The sequence below is a fragment of the Hemicordylus capensis genome, chromosome 1 (genome assembly GCF_027244095.1).
Source record: "Hemicordylus capensis ecotype Gifberg chromosome 1, rHemCap1.1.pri, whole genome shotgun sequence".
In the NCBI taxonomy this organism is placed as follows: Eukaryota; Metazoa; Chordata; class Lepidosauria; order Squamata; family Cordylidae; genus Hemicordylus; species Hemicordylus capensis.
In genome coordinates this window covers 122,862,108-122,887,519 of record NC_069657.1, presented here as the reverse complement: position 1 = coordinate 122,887,519, position 25,412 = coordinate 122,862,108, and the positions used below count along the sequence as shown (strand labels likewise).

Here is a 25,412-nt window from a genome sequence, read left to right as displayed (position 1 = left end):
GCTGTTCTCAGGGAGCACAATACCCCTCAATTTACTCTGTCAAAGCAGCACTCAGAAAAATAAGTGTCAAGCCCTCTGTTGAAGGGCACCCTGTGTATGTAAACCTCAAAGGACATTTTGCTGCTTATGGAAGGGCTCTGGGTGTAGGGGTTCTGATACATGCACAAACTCCCCTGCTTACAATTATATACAAGCGGTATATTATTATTGTTGTTGTTATTGTTATTATTATTATTATTAGTAGTAGTAGTAATAGTAGTAGTAACAATCCCTGCCATGTTAATCTCAGTTGAAGAAGTAGCTCAATGTACATACCCCATTGAATATGCAAAATTGCCCCTCCATTGAAATTAACAGGGCAAAACAGTTGTGCAGTTCTGCCTATGCAACTCTTTCAGGTGCCATGTACACTGATGGCACTGTGTACATAACATTTATTTTATTTTATTTTATTTCATTTTATTTATATATCGCCTGACTCCAAAGGCTCTAGGCACTTCACAAAGCATAAATGCAATAAAACACAATAAAACAAACTATTAAAACAACCATGAGGAAAACAATTTAAAACATCCAAGGTTACTAAAAGCTAGGCTACAAAATGTGTCTTAAGGGCTCTTTTAAAGGCTGACAAAGATGTTATATCACGGATATCTATTAGTGGCTGACGTGATGAGGAAAGTTACTCAAAGGAGCCCCATTGAAATTAAAGGGATAAGTTAAGCCAGTACTTTTCATTAAAAGACCCAGGGTCCAGTGACATCCCCCATCCACTCTAAGTGGTGAATGGTGGCTCCACTCCTACCTGGAGGGTGATACTCAGAAGGTGATGCCTGCTCCACTCTTTGGCCTATAGGGCGCCACAAGGATCTATTCTGTCCCCCATAATGTTTAAAATTTACATGAAACCCCTGGGAGAGGTCATCTGTAGGTCTGGGCTGTGGTGCCATCAATATGCTGATGACACCCAGCTCTACCTATCTTTTAAGTCAGGAGACACCAGGGAGGCAGTGGATGCTCTGAACCGGGGCTTGGAGGCTGTTCTGGACTGGATGGGGGCAAACAAGCTGAAACTTAATCCAGATAAGACGGAAGTGCGCTGGGTTGATAAAACTGACCATCCGAGTAATGAGGTAAATCTGGTCTTGGATGGGGTCACACTCCCTCTGAAAGACAAAGTCCGCAGCTTGGGGTGCTTCTGGACCTGATGTTGTCCTTGGAGGCGCAGGTGGTGGTGGTGTGCAGAAGCACCCATAAACTCCCTTTTACCAACTACGGCTGGTATGCCAGCTGCAACCCTACTTGGAGAAGTCGGACCTGACCTCAGTCACTCATGCACTGGTAACATCCAGATTGGGAGCCAGCATGGTGTAGTGGTTAGAGTGCTGGACTAGGACCGTGGAGACCCGAGTTCAAATCCCCATTCAGTGATGATACTAGCTGGGTGACTCTGGGCCAGTCACTTCTCTCTCAGCCTAACCTACTTCACAGGGTTGTTGTGAGGAGAAACTCAAGTACACACTGCTCTGGGCTCCTTGGAGGAAGAGTGGGATATAAATGTAATAAATAAATAAATAAATAAATAAATAAAAAAGATGAATTACCGCAATGTGCTCTATATGGTGCTGCCCTTGAAGACTGTTCGGAAGCTTCATCTGGTTCAGAATGCTGCTGCAAGGATGCTTGTGGGTGCAAGTTGTTTCATGAGTATCACACCCATCCTGCGGCAGCTTCATTGGTTACCGGTCTGCTTCTGGGCTAGATTAAAGGTGCTGGTCTTGACCTTTAAAGTTCTACATAGCTTGGGGCCAGGGTACCCGTCAGACCGCATTCACCCATATGAATCTGCTAGGGCCATCCACTCATAGTCTCAGGCCCTAATCATGGCCCCGCCAGTAACAGAGGTCCGGTTGGCAGGGACTAGAGACAGGGCCTTTTTGGTTGTGGCCCCTCGGCTTTGGAACACCCTCCCTGAAGAGCTTCGTCATGCTCCCTCCCTCAGTGTTTTTGTTTTAAATTAGAACACAACCTTTTAAGGAGGATTTTAATGCTCCATTTTTGGTTATATCTGGTGGGTTCTTTAGCTTTTTATAATTTTAAGTTTTTAGATTTTAAACTAATTTTCAGTTTTTAGCTTTTGATTTGAACCTAATAATGAGTGTGGTTTTAACCTGACTTTTAACTTGTTTGTTCAGTTTGGTTAATTTTATTACTTTTATTGTGTCTTGTATCTATTTTATTGTTGTGCGCCGCCCTGAGCAGTAGTGCACTGGAGGAGCGGGGTATAAATATTTTAAACAAACAAACAAATAAGTGCGAGCCCCTGACTAACGGTTTATTGGGCTTCAACCACAGTGAAACTTCAACCACAGCTGAATACTCTGTTCAGTCTGCCTGATACCATGGGGAGGTGACTGTTCCCATCATGCAATGCTGCATTTTGCCCATGACCAGTGGAACTCTTTTAAGGGGAAACAGAGCCCTCTTGAGCCCTTGAACCATCTTGGAATGCATGCACAGATTGCTAGGAAGTGTAGCCCTTCCAGTGTGTTCCTCCTAGAGCTCACTCAAGAGAGAGCTCTGTCTTTCTTAAAGGGCCCTCCCAGCACTGAGGAAAGTGCAGTATTATGTAGAGGTCAGCACTGTGGGAAATGGCTCTTATATTGAAGGGTTTGGGTTTTTGTGGGTGGTTTTTTTTTTTTGGCCAAAGTGGCCCTCACTTGTAAAATAATGAAGATCATTGAGTTAGGTGGTATAGTTTTCCTCATCATGTAGGCCAGTCCCTCCCATCTGTGCATCTTTTTCTTAGCATGAGGCAGGAGGCATGCTTGTGCATGCACGCCCCCCCCCCCCACATTCTTCATTAGGAGTGGCTACTTACAGTGTGTGAAGCAGAGCTGTGTGAGTTGTATGAAGCAGCTCTGTGTGAACACCTGTTTTGTGCAATTCATCCCTCACAAAATGAGCCAAGAGTTTGTTCATGATTGGGTGCTCACATAGGCCCCAAGAGAAGTTAGCTACAGGGAAAATGTGAGCATGCTGGCTAACTCCAGCTCCTAACACTTGCATGCCCTGTACTGTAAGCACTTACAAGTTCAGCATTTGTCTGCAGTAGTGAACACTGCCCTTGGGGAGAGTTTCTCCCATAAACTGGAATGCTGGACACCTCTGTACCTGGTGCACAGCTTCAAAACAGGGCAATGGGATTCCTGATGCATATGAGTCGTTGTGTGCATGGGGGAGGGGGAGAGTCTGCACTTGTTCCTCCATATTGTGAATGGAGTGCCACTATGGAATACATGTCTCTCTGTAGTCCTTTGAAAGATTTATGCCCTTACATTTTTATGTGGGTAGTAAGGAAGTAAAAGTGAACTGGAAAAGGCAATTCCAGAGATGAAGCATCTAATAATACATTTTGAATTAGTGTCTGGGGCAAGAAAATGTATGTTGTCCCCAGACCCCGACCAAAAGAGACACAGAGACTTATTTTCATGGGGAAAGGGCCACAACTTTATTAAGCAACACAAAAGGCATAGCAAAGTGTAAACAGGGTGATAATCACCACCCAACCACAACAGTGCAGGCCTACTAAGGCCGGGTAAGGAAACCACTATCCTGCCCACACCTTACAGGGCAACACACCCTGGCTCAGGAAACAGGCAGGTATAAAACCTGCCCCTCCCCCTCAAAGCCAACCCCCTTCCTTAAAAGGGGGCCTGGATACTTCTAGGCCTTTGCCCACCCCGGACCGCGCAGCCCAAGGGTTAGCGAAGTCCTGAAGCCGGTTTCCTGGCCAACCAATTCTCCCCGGGCCTCACAAACCACAGGGGAGCGATTGACCAGTCCACTTCTTAATTATCCAAAGGTGCTCACCGAAGGTCTTACCTCAAGATACACCCCCAGCCCGCACTGTTCCTGCCTCGTTGTGACCTGCCTAGCTCAACTAATTCTCCCCTTTACAGAACAGAGTAGGCGAAAAAACCCCTAACTGTGGACAATCCGTTAGGAGCAAAAAATTCCTACTCGGCCCCCGGTAGGGCGACCAGTCACTAAACCTGCTCTGAAAAAGGGTTGGGAGGGAGGGGATGCCTGGCCGAACTAAAGGCCAGGGGGGCGGGAGCCGGCCTCCTAACAGCCGTAAACCCCGCCCACTGCTCCTGCCCATCCAATGGGCACTCTTTTGGGCCGAGTGCAGAGGGGCTGGGACAAATCGCCCTCCCCTCTGCACATGGCCAAGGGGAGGGGCATTTTTGCAAAAACTAGCAACTTATTGAAATGCTTTAAAATTACTTAAATTTCAAATTACATTCAAATTAAATTTGAATTTTATCATTGGTGTAAAACAAAAACCTAGTATCACCTCTTCCAACTCACTGATTCTTTCTACTTTGTGAAATGATTACAGAAAATTCAAAATTATGATTTTATTTCCCGTGTAAGCTTTTCATGTGAATGAGCTCACATTTGAATCCTGGATCAGGTAGAGATTGTTTGACAATTAAAGACAGCTATATGATCAGAGAAATATCTGTCCTTCCCAGGAAGTACAGGTGGACCTTGTTATCCATGGGGGTTCAGTTCTAGACTGAAGCAATGGCTAATAAGGCATTGAGGCAGTGGGAATTGGGGATTAGGTTCCTGGAGGCTAAAGACTGCTAACAATGGAAGAAATAAGAGAAAGAGAGCGCCATACCATGCTCTGTGGGTCTCCAGATATCCAGCAATGTCCCCCCAAACCAAATGCCAACATTCCCCCCCCCCCCAAAAATAGAGGGATTTATTTTCCTCCAAAATGGCTCTATGCCACAAAATTGTGGCTGGAAATGACATACGAGGTCATTTCTAGCCACCTAGGAATCACAGATATGCTATTTTCAACCCTTTAAAAAATGGTGTATACCAAGGTTGGGTATCAGTTGTCCAACCGTGATACGTGGAACCGTGGATGTTGGGACTGCGAGTAACGAGGTTCACCTGTACAGTTGCAACACAAAATGTTTTTGTAATTACCCTTAGTTCTGAACCGAAACAATATTAAAACCATTTAAAGAACAATTACTTGGGTGCAAGTTTGATCTTTAGTTTACGTTTCCCACTGTACTAAACTTTACAATTGATTCATTGTGTCTGGCATTATTAATTAGAGCTCCTTTTTCAATACTGCAAGCACATATGGGAATAGTTAAGACTATGCTGGTACTATGGCATTCAAGAAGGAAGTATGGGAAAACAGCTACAGCATTTCTTCTGAACTCATTACAAATAGTCTATGGCTACTAATATTTGCACCAGAACCTATTATCTATTCCCTATAGCAACAACTGAAAGTCTGCTACTTTTGAGCAGCGGCAAGAAATCAGAATCCATAAAGCACTAATATGGTTCCTCTAATTATTAGTGCTTTTGCATGTAATTATGCCCGTTTCCGGAATAATAAAAGAAATTCCCCAGCAGAGGTCAGGATCTTTGTCACTGGCTTATTTTATAGATCCTTTTAACATCTGTCCACAGACTGCCAACTTCATTAGCAGATAAGAGGCCTTAGTGTGTTTAGAGCCTACTGAGTTCTTGCTCATCTTCACAGCTGTGGATTAACTCAGGTTTTCCAGAAGACAACCAGATGGGAGAATTGGCGTTATTGGGTAACAACAACAGAAGCTACAAAATGAAGAAACAAATGTCAGAGTTCCAGCACAATTCAGAGGAGTTTTTTTCTTAATCGTTACAATTGCCAGTCTGTTCTTAAGGAATAAGAAAAGCGGCATTACACTAAAAAAAAAAAAAAAATAGAAAGAAAGAAAGAAAAAAGGAAAGTCTATTCATATCTGTGTGGGAACCTAATCAGGCTCTTGTTTCCAGTGACGATGGCTCCATAGCTACACCAGGTCTGCGACAAGAATACTCCTTTTGTGTGCCGATTAATGTGGAAGCGATAAAATTTCCTATAAGAGACATATGTGTTTACATCGTGAGATGTGTTGTTTGACAAAAAGCTTTGTTCTCTGCATATTTTCCTTGCAGAGTTTCATGCTGAGTTGTTTTGCTGGAAAGCTTTGATTAGCTAGAATTAGTTTACTGAAGTAAAATAGACACTTGTTTCATGAGTCTTCTTGCTGAGCTGCAAATTATAGTCAAATGTATGAGGAGTGACAGGAAGAAGTGTTGATTTGAACCTCTGACCAACAAGAGGAATAAAAATGTAAGGGCATAATTCATTCAAAGGATTACAGAAAGACATAAATATTACATGCTCAAGTTGGGACTTTTAACAAAAAATAAAGTGCTCTCTCTCTCTCTCTCTCTCTCTCTCTCTCTCTCTCTCTCTCTCTCTCAACAATGGAAGTAACAGCATCTAAAATATTTAGCCATGCTTTATTTTATGTAACTTTCGGTTAATTATTAGCCAAATAAAAATTAATTTTGACACCTATTGAAAATGCTTTCCCCTAGATGTCAAGCAAGTAATTAACACAAAACCATGCAGGACTGATGACATTTTGATAATGGAGGGAGTCCTGAATTTGCTTTGTAAGTTGATATAAAGGAAAATATAGATTTAATAGCTTATACAGCCTATAACTCTGAGGGCCATTCTATTTCCTCTGTATGTTATTAACAGAATTAGATTAAATCATCTCCACTTTTTCTCTCTCCCCAATTTTGCTTCTTACCTCTGAACAAAAAAGTACTATCTAAACATGGGTAATATTTTTTTGCAATTCTTGCAGCAAATGTGTAGGGGGTAAAGCTGAGAATTCACTTTATCAGGCACTGAGACATAGCGGCTGTCTAACACGGAAATCAAGACAACTACCAAAGGAAATGTTATGTTAAATGTGCCATTATCTGCTATGGAGTCTTTTTATTTTAAAATAAAAGCTGTGTGGGGGACCTGATTTGAACTGGGGCCATGCTGTAAAGGTGAGAGGTATTTTAACACTTCCCTCTGTGCTATTTTCCTGCCCAAAATTCTCACCCCCTAAAAGTGCCATTGTAGTTTGATGGGAGAGATAAACGGTGCAGCAGGGGTGTAGCAAGGTTGGAGTGGGCCCAGAGACAAGATTTTAAATCCCCCCCCCACTGAAGCTCAGCTCATGAAGTAAAGAAACCTTAAATGAGGCTGAATAGTGGTAACAAAAAGCATAGTTACACACACACACACAAACATCAGCCTAAAATATTTTTAAAAAGGTTTTGTAAATTGTGGACGATGCAAGTCATGTAATGGTTCTAAAGAAAGACATGCAATTCTGGTAGCTTCAGTTCTTAACACTCACATCAATTTCAGAGGATGAATACAACTCAAGGAAGCCCAGGTGGTTGTGCAGCTGGGGGAGTCAGTTATGTGACTTGCCTCTGGGGGGGCCCCCAAGGCAGTGGGCCCCCAGACAACTGTCCCCCCTTGCCCTATTATAGTTACGCCCCTGCGGTGCAGAGAAACTCCCATATTTTCATGATGCAATCCAATCCAGATAAGCAGCTGCTATTTTAAAGTAGTTCTCCCAAATTAGACAACGATGTGTTTAATGCCACATCTTATTTGGCCCTAAGTACAGAAATTTATGGGTTGCACTAGGAAAAGTTCCAGGGTTCCAGGGCTTACCAGATTCTTATTTATCTAAGTTATCTAAGACTATTTATCTATAGTTATCTAAGGGAGCACCTTCTTTTATATGATCCCCACCACACGTTAAGGTCATCTGAGGAGGTCCGTCTCCAGTTGCCACCAGTTCGTCTGGTGGCGACGCAGAGGCAGGCCTTCTCTGTAGCTGCTCCTGGGCTATAGAATACACTCCCAGCAGAAATTCATAATTTGAAATCATTGCTGTCCTTCAAGAGAGCCCTTAAAATGCACTTATTTGGCCTGGCCTTCCAGAGTTTTAAATGATTAATTGTTTTAAACTGTTTTAAACTGTTGCCCTGATTTTCAGGGCTTTTCGCTGTTTTATTGGTTTTATTACGTTTTAGTAGTTTGATTTTAATTGTTAATTTGGTTTAATTGTTTTTATCATGTTGTGAACCGCCCTGAGCCATTTTGGAAGGGCGGTATATAAATCTAATAGATAGATAGATAGATAGATAAATTTCAAGGCCAAATACCTCTAGTTGTGCCTGACTTTGTAACAGTGCTGTTCAGCCCCCATCTTCATTCAGATCTCTACTATGAAGCAACTCAGAGCCTCTGTGTGCTTAAAACTAGGGTTGTTCATTTTTACTTCTGTTTTGTTTTTGGCCCGAATCTGAAACACCCCCATTTTGTTCTTTGTTCGAAATCAGCCAATCCAAAACACCCCAATTTTGTTCTTTGTTCGAAATTGCAAAATCCGAACCTGAAACATTTTGGATTTTAAAAAATGCCCCGGGGCAAAACTAGTGGGTGGGGGTGGTAGTGCCCAGTGGGTGGGGGTGGTAGTGTCCAATGGGTGGAAGCTACCACCCAAATTTCAGAGGAGGGCTGATTTTTGGTGAATTTTTGAAGTTTAAGATTTTCTCCTTAATAATAATGGAGTATATTACTGATGTATAATGTTGTATAATAATGATGTATAATACTCCATAATAATAATGGAGTATATGGAGTAATGGAATAATGGAGGTTCCAGCAAAAGTATAGCTTCACGTCGGGGGGAAAGGGGGTGGCCTAGACCAGAGTAGGGTGGGTAGTAGTGCCTAGTGGAGGCAAGGAAGCTGCCAGAATTATTTCAAAGGAATTGGGCAGAGGGCTGATTTTTAAAGATGTAATGGAGTTTACACATCTTTAAGGTTCTTCCCCATAGGGAATGATGAAGGTTGCAGCAGCCTCATTACTACACTTGTGGGGCACTGGGGTGGACCAGAGCAACCACCCTTATGGGTTGCTAACCCATGGATTACTGGGTTCTGTTGTTTCTGGGATGTTCTGAGATAGTAGTATATGAGAGTGGATTCATGGTTTGTCGTTGAAAATCTCATATGCTACCAGAAAATCTACAGGCTGGGCTCAGGCTGGCAACAAGGCAGGCATAGACAGTAGCATGGCATCTCTCAAGGGGGTGAAAAAAATTCTTCTGGAACAAAAAAGCAATGCAGCAGATAAATCCATTCCCAGGCTGGCATGTAGTAGCCATAGCAGGCTGTCAGGCTGGGCTCAAGCTAGCAACAAGGCAGGCAGGCATAGGCAATGGCATGACATCATCATGGCAACTTGAGGGCATGCCATGCAATGCAAACTAGTTCTCTCTCTCGCTCTTCAATGAGGCAGAATGTAACTAACGTTGAATGAATTGAAAACCCCTCCTTGAACTCCCCCCACCCTTGCCCGTTCTTCGACCCTTCCCCTGGCCAATGTGGGGTCCGTAAAGAGGGACAAGAGGCAAAAGAGCCAATGGGGAACAAGGAGGGAATCGTCATCAGGTCAGCCCATGCTTTAGGTCACTGATCGGAAGGCTGGAAGGGCAGGAAATTCAAAGAGATGTCAAACACAAAATGGAGACTAACTCAGAGATTGCCACAAAATGGCGGTCTGAAACAACAAAACATTTTGTAGTTGAAACAGGGACATTTTGTTTTGTGTACAAAACTTTAGGATTTGGAAAATGGGCATTTTGTTTTGTCTACAAAACACCCAAAATGGCCCATTTCGAGTACAAAATGTTTTGTACCCGAAACATTTCACACATCCCTACTTAAAACTGGTGCCAAGACCATTCATGGAACATGCAATGTCAGTACCACAAGTTGGTAATCGATGCATGCAACCATGTGTTTGGTTTTTTGTTGCTAGTGGTGATTTAGCTGTAGGATTGAGATGCAGTTGTGGCAATCCACGACCAAGAGTAATTTATTGTTAAAAAAAGATAAGAAATTGACAAAGGGTGGTTTAATCAAGGTGATTAATGCATTGTATAAGTATGCAGCCTAGACCTCGGGCTGGTACACATGGTCATTTTGCCTCCATACAGTGCTTCCCAGTTGTCCATGGGAATATGAACTTGGATCTCTATAGATAGAAACCCTGCCTTTCGGTTGCAAATTCCATGATTGTAGCAGCTTATTCTTCAGTGGTTGCAGTGACAGGAATTACTCCTGAGAAGCAGCAGCTGTGTCTGTAGAGAATTCACTTCAAATAAGACATCCGTGCAAATGCATCCTTGGAGGGAAGAGTGAGGAAGCAGAACTGCTTGTGTAGACCAGCCCATTAAAATTTTAGCATATTAAACAAATATTAATAGCTATAATTTACCATTCTAAAACTTTTCAAGCCAATTGACTCCTCTCCTTCCTGTTCATAGCCTACATTATTCAGATTCCTTAAAAAAACAAAAAACAAAATAATGACCTCCATTAATGGTTAAATTAAAGCTCAGTACCTGTAAATGGCCTACATATGAAACCTCTGAGATTAATTGAGTAGGGCATGTGTTAATGAGGGTGGGGGTTTGGCCCATAACATTAGTATTCTTTTAAAAGGATCTTAACTTTTCAATTTATTAACATAATATTTATATTTTACTAAGAAAATCCTAGTGAGACATAAAAATGTAGTTGTGGTTTTGTTGCAATATGGTTTTGAATATAGAATCACTGCTATTTATAATATACACATTTCTAACAGGTAACATCTGTGCAAATGAGCTGCTAAATGAAAGAAAATGTGCACTTAGCCCCTCCAAAACCTGTTACTTCAGTTTTTTCCCTCTCATATCAAATTCATTTCAAACTGTAAATGTATAACTTAATTCAACTATGAATTTCTGTGTTATGTGTTATGCTTTAATACATACACACAATTGCACATGCAATTTACACTGTTCCTTTCAAAGGACCCAGATGCTGAGCTGTGGAAGATATTTTTCTAACAAGAGCATCTGGTTCTTTGGCAGACTCCACAGGCAGTAGCATAGCAGCTTTGGAGTTGCCTCTGGGTTTATCACATGGTTAGGCTGCTGATGAGTTGCTTGGCTTGCCTTCTATTTCCTTCTAGTCACCCAAGTTTCTGTGGGCTCTGCTTTTCTTTTCTCGCTCTCATTTTTCTGGAAGTTAAGTACTAGAGGGCCAGTATGGTTCAGGCATGGATAGGACAAAGTTGGCTCTAACCCACAGAAGCAGTCATTCCACAATAAATGTGTTAGGCCAGGATCCAATTTGCTGCTCAGGCTCACATGCACTGTATATATACAGTTATTATTATTATTATTTTACACAACTTTGAACAGCTGGAGAACATACAGTGTTACATAAACTGCTTTGAAAACGCACCTCACTGTTTTCACATTGCAACCTTACCTCAGGGTGTTTTCACACTGCAGCCTCACCTCAGGGTGTTTCACACTCAGCAGTTTGCCATGCAGCATAGTGGGGGGAAGGGCTCTTATTAAAGAAAGCAAGTCTAAAATGTCCTTGGTCTCACTGGACTAGTTTCATGGTTCCTGGACTTTAGTCTTTAAAGTGCCACAGTACTATGTGCTGTGTTTCTAATACAGTAGACTACGGGCCAAACAAAGCATGAATGTAAATTGTGTCTCTGTCTGTGTGTGTGCGCGTGTGCATGTGTGTGTTCTTTTACACTGCAGTGAGAGGGGGAATCCCCCTCACTGTGTGATTGGGACTGTGGTGCTGGGGAGGGGGAATGTACCCTGCTGCAGTCCCAATCCAGATCATGTTAAATCCTGCCTCATGCTTCGGTTCCAGCCTGGATCAGCTCCAGCCCCACTCCATGGCAACCATGGTGATTTAACAAGCCATGTGCTCTTGCCCCAAATCTTGCAACAACACAGGCTCTTGTGTGATGTTCATTGTCTTTAGATCTAGGCTTAGAGTGAACCCTTAGAGCTCAGCACTTGATGTTGTAGAATATAACTTTAGTTGCACACAGGCATATTGAATGTAATGGCTGACATGAAGCACCATCTTATGAGGGCAGAGCAAGAGCTCCGCACAGAGCCAACAAATCAGCTGTGTGCAAGGCTTGGCTTACAGCACTGCATGGGCAGAGGGTGATGGGCATGTACTTTTTTTTATTTCTATCCTTTCCCCACAAAAGCCCTTTTTTGTTTTGGCCAGGAATAGATCTCTAAGGGTCATGCAAGTATTGCTGGGGGTGAGGAGAGTTCACTCCCGGATCACTACAATATGAAGCAACGCACAGGTTATGTGCTCATCACAGTGATACTGTTTTATATCTTTTCACATTATTTTGAGCACACTGCTTTTCAATTTATTCAGTTCAAAAATCCAACTGCCAATCGTCAAATGTATATCACATTGGTCTATGAGCCACCAAGGAGTAAGAGAGCATTTTGTGCCTCCTAATTCTCACCACATCATTGCTCTTTTCTCCCATGTGTCCCTAGGAGTCTGTCCAGCTTAGGAGTGTATACTGCAAAGGTCCAAGGAGCATTGCATGGATAGAAGAGACTCCTCAGTGCTTTCAGAATGTATTGTGGCTGGATCCACAAACTGAATGCTGGCAGTGTTTTATATTTATGAATGTTGTGTGAACCATAGTTACTGGCAAGAGCTTCCATTAATTAAACACATAATGCTGTGACAATATATGAAAATGCAGAGGTCAATTTATGAGGTCAGTCCTGATGTGATGCTTGGCTCTGCCTCAAATTTGCATCCTCATCAGGGTGGATTCTGCAACTTCATCTCCCCATCACCCTTGTGAGTTCATCAACCAGCTATGGAAACTTTGTGGGGCTACACCTCATGCATCATCCGCTCCAGCTGCTCAGTTTTTTACCCACCCCCCATCATTAGACTCCTTTACCTCAAATAGTGCCTGACAGCTGTGGCAGTCTCAATTGGGAGAGGAACTCTCAAGTTCCTGTGACCCTACCCATATCTGGGAACTCCTGGTGGCTTGCTCCCATCACCTTAACAATGGAGATTGGCTTGATAGTGTGGATGCCGCTATCACCTAGGTATGGGCTGCCATGGTGGGGGTGGTCCAAATGCCATTTGACTGTAGAGCATAGTCACTGCAAGTAGTCTCATCGCCCAATTCCCAGCAACTGAGCTCTTCCAATTAATGTGGCAGATAATACAAATTGTGTCCGCAAGATGTACTAGTTCAAAATGTTAGCAAGTCTGTCTGGCCATATATGCCTGCGTTAAGGAATTTCTGGCACACCAAGAGCTTGAAGCATGAAAAAGGTCTTTCGATGCTCTTTAACTGATGCTCTTTCAGTTTGCAAAGTTTCTTTAACTTATCCCCTGAAAACGGTTCATCACAAACTACTAAAATAAAACAGTAAGTGGCTGGAATTTTAGCACTAAGACTTACATTTTGAAACAGGGATGTAGGAAACTGCCATATACTGTCAGACCATTGGCCCATCTAACTCAGTGTTGTCTACACAGACTGGCAATGGCTTCTCCAAGCTTGCAAGCCGTAGTTTCTCTCAGACCTGTCATGGAGATGCCAGGGAGGCTTGCTAACACAAGACCAGCTCTCCTCCCCTAGAGCAGCAGTCCTCCCCTGAATGAACAGGCTGAATGGTTACCAGTTTGAGGCCCTCTGGCAGTCCCATAGGGATATAATAGTTCCTCTAATAGCAAAGAAAACCACATGGCTCTGTGGTCGCCAGAAGTCAGCACTGATTCGACAGCACAACTTTACCTTTTGCCTGCCAGCAAAGAACACAAACTCTGTTGACCAGGTTTTACCACTATCTGCATTAATAGGCAATACTGTTAGTGATTTTATTTATTTATTGGCAAAATACATAATTAATCTTATGAAGCAAGCTAGGCATTACTTACAAAAGCTCATGACACAATACTGTTGCCAGTTTAAAGTGCCATAGGGCTCTTTGATATTTTGGGGTACAAAAGACTAACACAACTACAGTTATGGAACTGACTACTTTTGAAAATTGCATCCTTCTTTCTCCCATGCACCATCAATGAGCAGTATGATAATACCTATTGGGCATTCCAGTTTCCCTTTTCTTCTTCTTCTTCTTGCTGTTTTCTCAGAGTGCTCTTTCTCAAGTTTTTTTGCCCTGTCTGGAACTTTGCCCTTGCTTTTCTTCATCATGAGCATCAAGATTAAATTCAAGCTTCCTATCCTCAATGTTAGTTTTCTACCAGACTCCATTCACATGTCTATTTCTATTCCCTTCCCTTTTATCTCATCCCTTTTAGCTTTAACTATAGATTTGTTCTGTGTACCTCTTTGTATCATATTTTATGCCTGCTCAATGTACTAGATCAATGTACTCAGGGTTACTATGTTGAGATCTTCTGTTTCAGTGTCTACACAGCTGACCTATCTACAGTTTCTGAACCGTTTTAAGGGAAAGAAAGGCATGCTTTAAATTTTATGCTGTTCTTATAACATTATTACTCTAGCTGTGTAACTATCATTTTATGAGCTAATGTAAAAAGGAGGCAATAACATTTAGAGCTTTTCTAAATTTACAGCTGGACTGAAAAGAATAGTTGTGACTCATGGGTTTCTGTGATAGTTGACTAATACATCTTAAAATTCATTATTTTGGGCTCAGTTAATAATTTTTGTAGCTATTAGTCAAGACAGTTACAAAGTTAGCTTTTCAGTGTGAACGATTTCTGTTAAGGCATCCACCACTCACTATTCAGAGCTAACACTTTTTAATCTACTGTTCAACTGTTCTTTCTTGGTCTTGCCTCTAAAATTTTTTATATTTTTAAAATGAGTAATTAAAGTCCTATTCAAAACTGAATTTTAGTGAAGTTCTCCTGGAGGCTTTACAGACAGGGCTTCTACCCTGAATCTCCTTCAGAAGAGAGTGTGTGCGTTCACGCACCAGCCAAACCTATCCCGAAGTCCCTTCAAGATCTTGGGACTCACTCCACACACAAATCGGGCGTTGTCTTGTGAATTCTAGCTTATCTTGAGTTATTTCCAGGTGTTTAAAATGCTGGTTTTAAGCTACTTTTTCTGAAAGTTCCAGAGCCAATAGGAAGAGGCACTGATGTAGAATCATTAGCATGATAAGAGGGCTACTGTGTTTGAAATGCAGTTGTAGCTCTTTAGTAATCCCCCCCCCACTTGACTAGAAGGAAAACATGGAAGCCTGCCATGTGAGCTTACAAAAACAAAAAAGGAGAGCAGAGAGGAGGGGATACTTCCCTCAATGCTGCAAGTGTAATTAGAAGTGGCTTCACTCAACATTTACCCCACAGCACGAAGACATGTGCAAATAACTCCCAGCACTTTGAAATTAGATTTCATGGTAGTGGCCAATATGGTCATGTTCCTCAACAGCCACAGATACTGTGGCATTTTGAGAGAAGGGCTATAGCTCAATATTAGTGTGAATCCAAATTAGAGTTGGGTGCAGAAGATCCCAGGTTAAATCTCTGTAATTTCCAGGTAGGGATGGGAAAGATCCCTGCCTGAAATCCTAGAGCGCTGCTATGAGTCAGCGTTGACATTATGACAATACTGAGCTAGATGGACAAAGGGTTTGGCTCAGTATAATGCAGCTACATATGTTCACCATACACATTATCAAACAATGATGGTCATCTTTAGTCAATGCCATGTTTTGATACCACTTTTATATTTGATTAGGTAATGAAACACTTGAGGTCAAATAGAATTTCTCTCCTCCCGTGTGTGTCTGGTATTGCTTATAGGAAAACTGGGCCACACAGCTTCTAGGTAGTGGGAAGATTCCACATGGTACCATTCTGATATCATACATCTTGGAGTTTCTATGTTCAGGGTAACTAACTGATTGCTATATCTATCTTTGTGGATGAATCATGTATGAAAAGCATAGTCTTGGGACTAAAAATGACCCAGCTGCTTTGTTGACATTTTTAGATAAATATGCTGAGAGTATGGGTAATTGCGTAGAGGTCTGAGTTGGTAAGAAAAACATTTCACTATACACCAGCACCAGTTCTAGAATGCAGATATGGTTCCCTCCAATCAAAACTCTGGAAAAGACAATTCTGCACTCACATTTGTACAGCATACACACATCACTACTGAGACAGACCATGATAAATATATGCAGCCTAGTAAAGATAATATCAGACCTCTTTTTAGATTGTACTGTAACTTCTGTTGCCTTCATTTCATTACTGTATTGAAGTGTGCTGGCACTTCTCCCAGCAGCCCATGCAGTGACGGCGCAGCTCCAGAACTCACCTGTGCTCTGCAAATTTGGACTGGGCCGCAATTATTGGGCCTTGCATACTCCTATTTCAGAGTGCCTTTATAGCTAAGGAGGGCGGTGCTTGTAGAATTTTGTGAAGTATGTTTTGGGAAAGTACTCATCCCTTATAGGATGTGTCAAGCAGAAATTCATCACGTGCATCTCTAATAAGTGATTGGGGAGGCTGCACCAGATTAATTTCTTTATGGACACATCCCTCCTTGCCTGAATATCAAGCTGAAAGACCAAGGCAAAGTATGGGTGCATGAAACCTAGTTTGTAAAACCATCATGTTGTATGACTGTAATGAAGTGTTTACTGACAATATGACATGGAAGTTTAGCTGACTACCTTAACTTGTAAATTCTTGGCTTTTTATAGCACAAGTGAAAATTATAAGCATCTTATTTTAAAGTGAACAGTTTTCAAACATTTAAATCAAATTTAGCCAGCACTAGAAATGCATGAATCAAAGATATTTGCAACATTTACCTTTTGCACTGTGATGTAGCCTATTAAGTTAACGAAGAATGGTCCTTAAAACATCATGTTAGCTTATGTGACATCGCCAAGAGGTGTTGATAACAGCCCAGGCTCCAGTGGCAGAACAAATAATTATTCAGCACGAAAAGGACAGCTGGGAAATCAAAGTTCAGATAGAGGAGCAAAAACCACAGTATTCATCCTAAATATTTAATTGCAGAAAATTCTTAAGGCTTGTGTCCTGTCTGTTTGGGAACTGTATGACACAGCAATGGAGTGGAATATTAATAGAATTGCCAGTATGGTCCTTACAGTGCTATGTGGAAGTAGTGGAGTACTGAAGTAGTGGAGCTTTCCCCAAGCCAGTGGTTTGAACACCTACAAGAGAAGCAGAAAACTAGTATTTTTTCATTAAGAACCCAGCGTACTGACTCTGACCTTATGCATGCATTTGTCTAGCCACTGACTCATTGAGCATATACCATATTGTGTAACTTTCATTTCTTTGGAGGCTTGTTATATTAGAAAAATTGTTCCAAAGAAAGCAACAATTATGACATAAGCACATCTGGCTCTTGCAAATTATTCTTTATTAAGCTTTCATTTAATTACATGTGCTGAAAGGTCTGCTTTTGATTACTGTAATTTTTTTTATTTGTCCATCTGAATGACAGTAATGCTCGAAATTACATACAAACCACCTGTTTTTGTTTTCATTAATAAGGCAAATTTTATACAGTTTTATTTGTGGAAGAGGGAATAGGATCTTCTCTGTTGATAGAGATAGTATTATTGCTGCTGCTAATTCAAGGTGAGCTTTTAAGGTTGGGCGCTAGAGGAAAATTAAATCTATTTAGTGTTGTTCAGGAAATACTTTGTAATGTTTTAGGAATATATGATTTAATTGCATATCTTCTGCCAGGGTTCTGTTCAACTTCTGAAAATGGAGGAGGTTGAATACCAGTGCCATAGCAATGTTTAAGGCTGTACTCGTATTCCCATCTTTATGAGCTGGGATTTGCACTTCTATTCATATTAGCACTAAAATTTATTGGTATGTGCATTTTTGTCGTTACAGTTAGAAATAAAATAAATGTAGGCAATGACGAGGCCTGGAATGATGACTAGGGATGGTTTTTCTGTGAAGCTGCCATTTTGGGCCTTAACCCAGAAGCCACTCACTCCTCTTGGACTGCATTGTCCTAAGTGCCTGCCAGATGTGTGGAGGGTCTCTGTTACCACAGACACCCCCAGGCTCCCACAAACGTCACCTGCTATTTAGGAACAACTGTTTCATTTAGGAGTAACTGCTTCAGGACTTCTTAAAGAGAAACCTTATTCATGTTTTTCAGCAACTCTATGCAGCTCAGCTGGCCAGCATGCAGGTTTCACCTGGAGCCAAGATGCCCTCCACCCCTCAACCGCCAAACACAACAGGGGCACTCTCACCCACTGGGATGAAGAATGAAAAGAGAGGGACCAGTCCTATAACTCATGTTAAGGTATTTCTTTGGGTTTACCGTCATGTGCACTGCCTCTGGGATACAAAATCCTCGCACTGTTTGCTAGGATTTCTTTGTGTAATTCAGGGAAGGAGAGACAAGGCCTTGTTTCCTTTGCCACCCAGAGGCAGCAGAACTAGTGCAGCATAATGGCTAAGAGACCAAACTGTGAACTGGAACGGCTGTCGTTGATATCTTGCTTCTGCCATGATTCACTTCTGTCACTAGGTGAGCTATTTCTTTTTAGGATCAGCTCCCCAGCCGCAGTATGGGGATACTTAACTAACAGGTAGCTACCAAAGCGTTGTGGTAAGGATGACATCAAGATAGTATATACCAAAGTGTTTTACACGCTAAGAAAGAGCAATATGAATATTATTATTAAGTCGATATGTCAGCGATGTAATGCACACAATAACTTTCAACTCTCAACAAAAGGCCTTTAGTTCAAGTTAGTTCAAGTGAAGGAGTTCAAGGAGTGCAAGTTCCAGTTGGAGCGGGAGCTGGAATCTTGGAGAGCCAGGAGAGAAGATCTGAGAAGAGCTGCTGAAATTAGAGTGGGGAAATCGTTGGGAGAGTTGAGCTGAATCTCTCTGAAGAACTGAATCACTCTCAAAGCAGCTGAAGGATCAGTCAGGAATTTAACCACCAGTGGATAGAAAGAGCAAGACCTGAGGCTAAGAAAGCCAGGATTGCTGCAGAAGTTGACTAGAGGTTATTATAGGAAGACTCATGGTAAGGACTCAGAGTTAAGGCACAGTATTAGGTGCAGGTTAGTTTACTGTAGATGTGTTTTTCTCATAATTTATTTGTTTCTTATGCTCATATGGTTGCTGTTTTGTACTAAAATTTCTAAAAGAACTAGTGTTTAAAATTGAACTGTTTTAAAGTGAAAATTTTTCCTTTTTTTGAATTTCATGAACTGTAGCCTCTGACTGTTTCCCCCACCCCATGCTTAGAAGCCTTTCCACTCTACCTAGCTTTGAAGGTTTGGAAGGCTGTTTTAGTAGACACAGCTAGAAAAAATATAAAAGTCTACCTGGTGGCAGCCACTTAATGGCACTGTGGGGAAATGACTTGATTAGCAAACCAGAGGTTCAAATGCCTGCTGGCATGTTTCTCAGACTATGGGAAACACCTATATTGGGCAGCATTGATATAGGAAGATGCTGAAAGTCATCATCTCATACTGCGCATGAGATGGCAATGGTAAACCCCTCCTATATTCTACCAAAGACAACCACAGGGCTCTGTGGTCGCCAGGAGTCGACATCGACTTGACAGCACACTTTATCTTACCTACTTGGTTGCAGCGGTGAAGCTTAAGTTCACCTGGCTGGTTGAGGCTGGGCCATGACCAAGGGCTAGAAACCATGTTAGAATGGTTTTGGAAAATGTGTGGTTTATGTGAGAAACCACACCCCTTCTACTTATTTTACAAATCTATCATGATATTGAAAGAAGCTACAGATAAAAATAAACATTAAGGAAGGATGCCTGGCAATTAAAAAAAAAATGCCATCACTTCCAATTGATTGGGAGAAAATATATGCCATGACTGCAGATTGATTGGACCCTTGTTGATATCATACGTTGCTGATATTTGGCTTTCTCCTCTTTGGTTTTGATGTATTGTCAAAAGCTCATGCATGCTTAATTGTCACTTGCACAGAACTAGGAAGCTGCAGCCTGCTACTTGGCAGCAGTATTAAATGTACGAACTATCTCCTTTCCAGCTCTTATTGTAGGCAGCGGGAATTTATTTGTTTGTGTAGGTCTATATATCTCACACCATCTTTCCTTCTTAAGGAAGATAGCACCACTTATAACAAAGTGAAACAGAAACTATAAGGCTTTTCTCACAAGCAGCCTAACTCAGGCTATGGCAGCCCAGCCTGGGTTAGGCTGCTATGCGCAGCACCAGGATCCATGTGGATCCCGGCGCTGCCCACCCACCTGTCTAACCCCACTTTTAATCTTGGCCTTTAGCCAAGGTTAAGAGTGCAAGTGCACCCTTAACCCTGACACCAGGATTGTGTGTGTGCTTGTGCTGCTTGCAGCCTGAGCATACACAAATGGCGTCTGTCTCACGGGGGTATACCCCAGTGCACTGTGCTTGTTACCGTGGTACATTGTGGGATATCCCAAGGCTAGGATGCATCATCTCGGTCTCCGGAGATCTGTACAAGTTGCTCTCCCCACAGCATTTCTTTGATCATCCGTGGGAGAAGGATTATGCTCCCCCCCACACATTCACCTGTCCGGTCATGTGAATGGGCTTTATAATTGGAAATTAACATCCAAATATAAAGCATGGTAGGCTGATACTACAGATTACCTTTAAACCAGTAATGAAATTCCCCTTAGTTTGTGTTGCACATTCTCCAGACATAGAGAAGAATCGGGTAGCCCCTCTGTGTGTTAAAAGATCAATCTGTGCGTGGTCCTGGCAAGTAAGAACCTGCCTCAGATGAGACAGTTTGCCTGAATGGCTTTCTTTCAGCCCTTTGTTTTCACGATTGCATGAAACCACTGTTTTGTATAATGTATCATGAATCATATGAAGAGGAACTATATATTTTTAGACTGAATCCTCAAAGTCAACTGAACCACTCATGTTTTTTCAAGAAAAGTATGAGATTATGGTCTTCTCCATGGGACAAGATAGCACATACAACTTCCAAACTAATGATGAGCAGTGGTGAGCAGCCCAGGCTGCTGGTTGGAGACTATGACACACAACTTAAGCTCTCCTCAGACGTTATTAACATAGACACTGTACTCGAGTACAGCATCTCAAAGTGGGTCCAGAAGTTCTGACCACCTGTCAATCAATCCAGGCAGCCCACTGCTCTCATCGTTACAGCAGCACTTGTCTGCAGAGGGGCACGATATAAACATGATGACTGTCGTTTCCATGATCGGCAGCCTTGGACACCTAATCATGGAAACAGCAGCCATCATGTTTATAGCATGCCATTCTGGAAACACTGCTGTGGCCATGATTGGCATGCTGCCTGAACTGATAGGCAGGTAGATGGGATTGATTGACAGGTGGGCAGGGCTTTTTGATCCATTTTGTGATGCTGTATGTGAGTACAGCATCTCTGATAATAATGTCTGAAGTGGGCTTTAGAGTGTTGGAAATGCCCTGGAAATAGCACACACCTTGTCTCATGAGACACTGACACACTCACACTCAGCATGTGGGAACTTGCTATTGACACTGCACAGCCCTTACTTATGCCACCATCACCCCCACACCTTCCCATGAAGACTTTGACATGTGTGGACTATGGAGTTTGATCATATGGGATGAAATGCCAAATCCCCAAATTAACAGCCTCGTGTTTGTACCTAATACACTCTTACGAAGTCAATGACATTATCTCTAAAGTTTAGCCATTGCTATCCCCCTGCCCCCTATGACTGAAAAGGAGATATTTTTCAGTGACTTCTCAGGTTAAAAACACTTAAGGAAGTAATGCCTATATTGCAATTGTCTGGAAATAATATAAACTGTAGAGAAAGTGCAATATTATAAATAGTTGCACATTTGTTGCTTTGGCCTATTTAATACATTTTATATGACAAGATGTATCATGTAGAATCTCAAGTTGACAGCAAGGAGAATGGCAAAGATAAGATAATGGAGTGCATTATTGTATTCTTTCATATATTTCTAAGCTTTGAAGTGTTCAGTGCTGTCTGCTAAAATATAGATGATGCACCCTTATATCCAGCATATCTCAGCTTTGGGCATATTTTAAATGAGAGCCATGTTACTAGGCTCTTTTCATTTTAATTACAGAAAATCAGTATTCTGCTATTCCAAAAATGCTGCGCCTGGCTGATTGCTAACAAGTTCAACACAGGGTATGAGCTCTCAGATGAACAGGGCAAGGTTGTGTTGTAAAGGGGAGCACTAGATCAAAAGAACAAGTTTCTTAGATTCTTCCATTTCCAGAAGTTATACATTACTTTAGATTAGATGTTTTTGCTATTCAGGTCCCTCATCCCCAGTTTCTCTTTTCAGTGACACAAAACACACTGCAAAGCGAGTGAATATCCTCCATAATTATATGACTATGAATCTGCTTATGTCAATACCAAATATACATATGCTTAAACATTTCCCCTTGTCTAGGTACATGCATGCCATAAATTAGAGTCTGACACATTAGTGTTTTTAAAAATGTTGTAAAGCATATTCCAAAAGTATAACCTGACCTTTCTAATATTTAACAGCAGTCATATTCCTAGTTCCACTTGAACTATGCTAGGATATAGGATGCACAACATAAGAAGAATGAGCTGTTTTAAACAAAATTATAGAACCAGCCGGTATGCACAAGCTGTTGAATTTTAAGATCATAATGTGGTATATGTTATTTTTCTTGTAGCAAGATTTGCCCTGTTCCTGCATACAGCAGTAGTCTATAAGACTATCCCTTTGGACCTATATAATAACGAATGACCTGATCCTGTGCTGCACTGAACTGAGGCATGGTGCTTAGATTCTGGCATTAAAAGTCCTGTTCCATGCAAGGGTGTAAATGTTCTAGCACTGGTGTAATGGCAGCTATTACCACTGCTGAACCAGTGCTCTTTCTAACCCCTTGCATAGTACCATGATGGCATGCAACTGATTTTGCAAGATGGAGTCTCTGATGGCTCCTGATATTGCACTGAAAGCACCTTGGCCCCAATCCTTGAGATCCAGTGAAAAAATTTACAATGATGACAACAACAAATATTTATATAGCACTTTCCAACAAAAGTTCCCAAAGCAGTTTACATGGAGAAACAATAAATAAATAAATAAAGATGGATTCCTGTCCCCAAAGGGCTCACAATCTAAAAAGAAACATAAGATAGACACCAGCAACAGCCACTAGAGGGATGCTGTGCTGGGGTTGGATAGGGCCAGTTGCTCTCCTCCTGCTCAGTAAAGAGAATCACCACTTTTAAAAGGTGCCTCTTTGCTCAGTTAGCAGGGGAATTACTCAGTTAGCTACATTACTAGTATACAATGGACTATGGGGGTAGGTGCTCAAATGAAGTGGCCCATCTGGTGGGCCACTGTGCGAAACAGGATGCTGGACTAGATGGGCCTTGGGCCTGATCCAGCAGGGCTGTTCTTATGTTTCTTATGTTTTCTTATGAAAAGCAGGACAGAACTACATGCCTCAATCCCTCTTATGCTGCTTTAGCTGGAGGTAGCAGACATAGTTTGGTATAGAAGCAGGGCTGTCCTTAGGGTGGGGCAACTGAGGCAATTGTCCTGAGCTGGCACAGGCCCTGCTCTGGGCACACTGCAGTGCAGCCTGCCCTCCTCTCTCCCCCAGTCCCAGCCACTTATCTTTCCCCGCAGCCCAGCCGGAGCTGATCTTTTGTATCTGTATGCACTATGCAGCTCGAAAGGCTCCCAGGCAAGCTGCTAGAGCTCCATCTTGCCCTGCCTCTCAGCTGTTCTGTGGGCGGGTGGGGCTTGCTGCTGAAGTCTGGAGCTCAGGAAGTTATCAATGAAGCAGGCAGGCAGAGAGTGTCTAGCACCAGGGCTCTCTGCAGACCCTTTGCCTGCCCAGCCTTAATAATGATGTGATTTCCTTTTTGTGGTTATCCCCACCCCTGAATATTTAGGGATTGGCTTGGGTATTGAGCAGAGATGTAGGGCAGGAGAGGAGGAATATGTATATTTAAATTGAAGTGGATTGGACAAATTGTTAGTTTGGAAAAAAAAACCCACCCAAAAAGTCCTATAAGTAGCTTGTTTCAGGGCAGAAAATTACAAAAACTTCTGGAACAAACAATATATAATTTGTTTGTTTGTTTATGAGTGCACTATGCTCAAGTTGATTTGCAGCCCAGAAGGTCTGAGAACTGTAAAGCATGTCTTGTGACTTTTATTTTAATTTCTTTAGAAATGCATTATAACTTCAAGCTGGTTGGAAATGTCCAAAAACCTCACTCACACTATTTACACTGTATGTCATCAATCATTATGATTCTGTAATTATAGGAAATGTTAAGGAGACCCCGTACATGCTGATTAGCCCCCAGCCCCACACCTGTTGTGAACTGATAGCCCGGCTAACCCTACAGGATTTACAACCCCATGAAAGTAAACAGAAAGCAGCAACGAAACTGGATGAAGGAAAATAAAAAGCTCGCAAAGAAAACAGTAAATGAATAAAGTCCCCTGAACTGAAACTAGGTACCCCCCTCGAACAATAACTGAGTAATAAGTGGAAGGAAAAGACAAAACTAGGGATGTGCATAAAACCGGTTCTCCCGGTTCGGTTCGGTTCCGAACCGGGTCCGAACCGGACCAGGGTGGTTCGGTTTTGGTTTTGCCGAACCACCCCCCGGTTCGGTTCGGATCCGAACTGGTTCGGATCTCAAAAAATAGCTGGTTTGAAAGGAGACCTTGTGTTCTACCTGCCACCCAAATTTCAAGTCGATTGGACCTTCCTCTGATTTTTGGCGATTTTTTAAAGTTTTAGTGACTTTGGGGCAGTTCGGGGGCATAGCATGGGATCTGGGCAAAAGGAGTGGGGTGGGGTGGTAGTGCCTAATGGGTGCAGGCTACCACCCCAATTTCAGGGGGATTGGGCAAAGGGCTGATTTTTGGTAAATTTCTGAAAATTTCATGTCTTTGGGGCAGATTGGGGCATATTGGGGCAGAAAGTGGGGGCTGGGGCAGAATAGTGGGGTGTGGTGGTATTGCCTAATGGGTGGAGGCTACCACCCCAATTTCAGGGGGTTTGGACAAAGGGGTGATTTTTTGAGAATTTTTGAAGTTTTAGTGACTTTGGGGCAGTTTGGGGGCAGAAAGTGGATCTGCCCCAAAATAGTGGGGTGGGGTGGTAGTGCCTAATGGGTGGAGGCTACCACCCCAATTTCAGGGGGATTGGGCAGAGGGCTGATTTTTTGAGAATTTTTGAAGTTTGGGTGTCTTTGGGGCAGATTGGGGGCAGAAAGTGGATCTGCCCCAAAGGAGTGGGTTGGGCTGGTAGATAGTGTCTAATGGGTGGAGGCTACCACCCATCCCCAATTTAAGAGTGATTGGGCAGAGGGGTGAATTATGGTGAATAGAAAAGGTGTGAATTCTCATTCTATCATAGCAAATGAGATATTTTTCAATTAAACAACTCTCATGACCCCACTTTCACTTTTTCACACTTTCCTTTACTATGAATAATATCAGGAAGTAATCAATTTAGCACACTTCACCTTATGAAGACAAACCTCATACAAATAAATTCACCATAATTCACCCCTCTGC

The 25,412-nt window shown here is 42.1% G+C and overlaps 1 protein-coding gene across 20 annotated transcripts in view; it reads left to right on the top strand.

The window, feature by feature from the left end:
* SOX6 (SRY-box transcription factor 6) overlaps window positions 1–25,412 on the top strand; it is a 676,724-nt gene that overhangs the window by 548,097 nt on the left and 103,215 nt on the right. For all 20 annotated transcript variants that reach the window (XM_053252042.1, XM_053251996.1, XM_053251998.1 and 17 more), the window contains one exon: window positions 17,975–18,124. In XM_053252042.1, coding sequence (XP_053108017.1) covers window positions 17,975–18,124 — 150 coding nt within the window. The remainder of the gene's footprint in view (window positions 1–17,974; window positions 18,125–25,412) is intronic.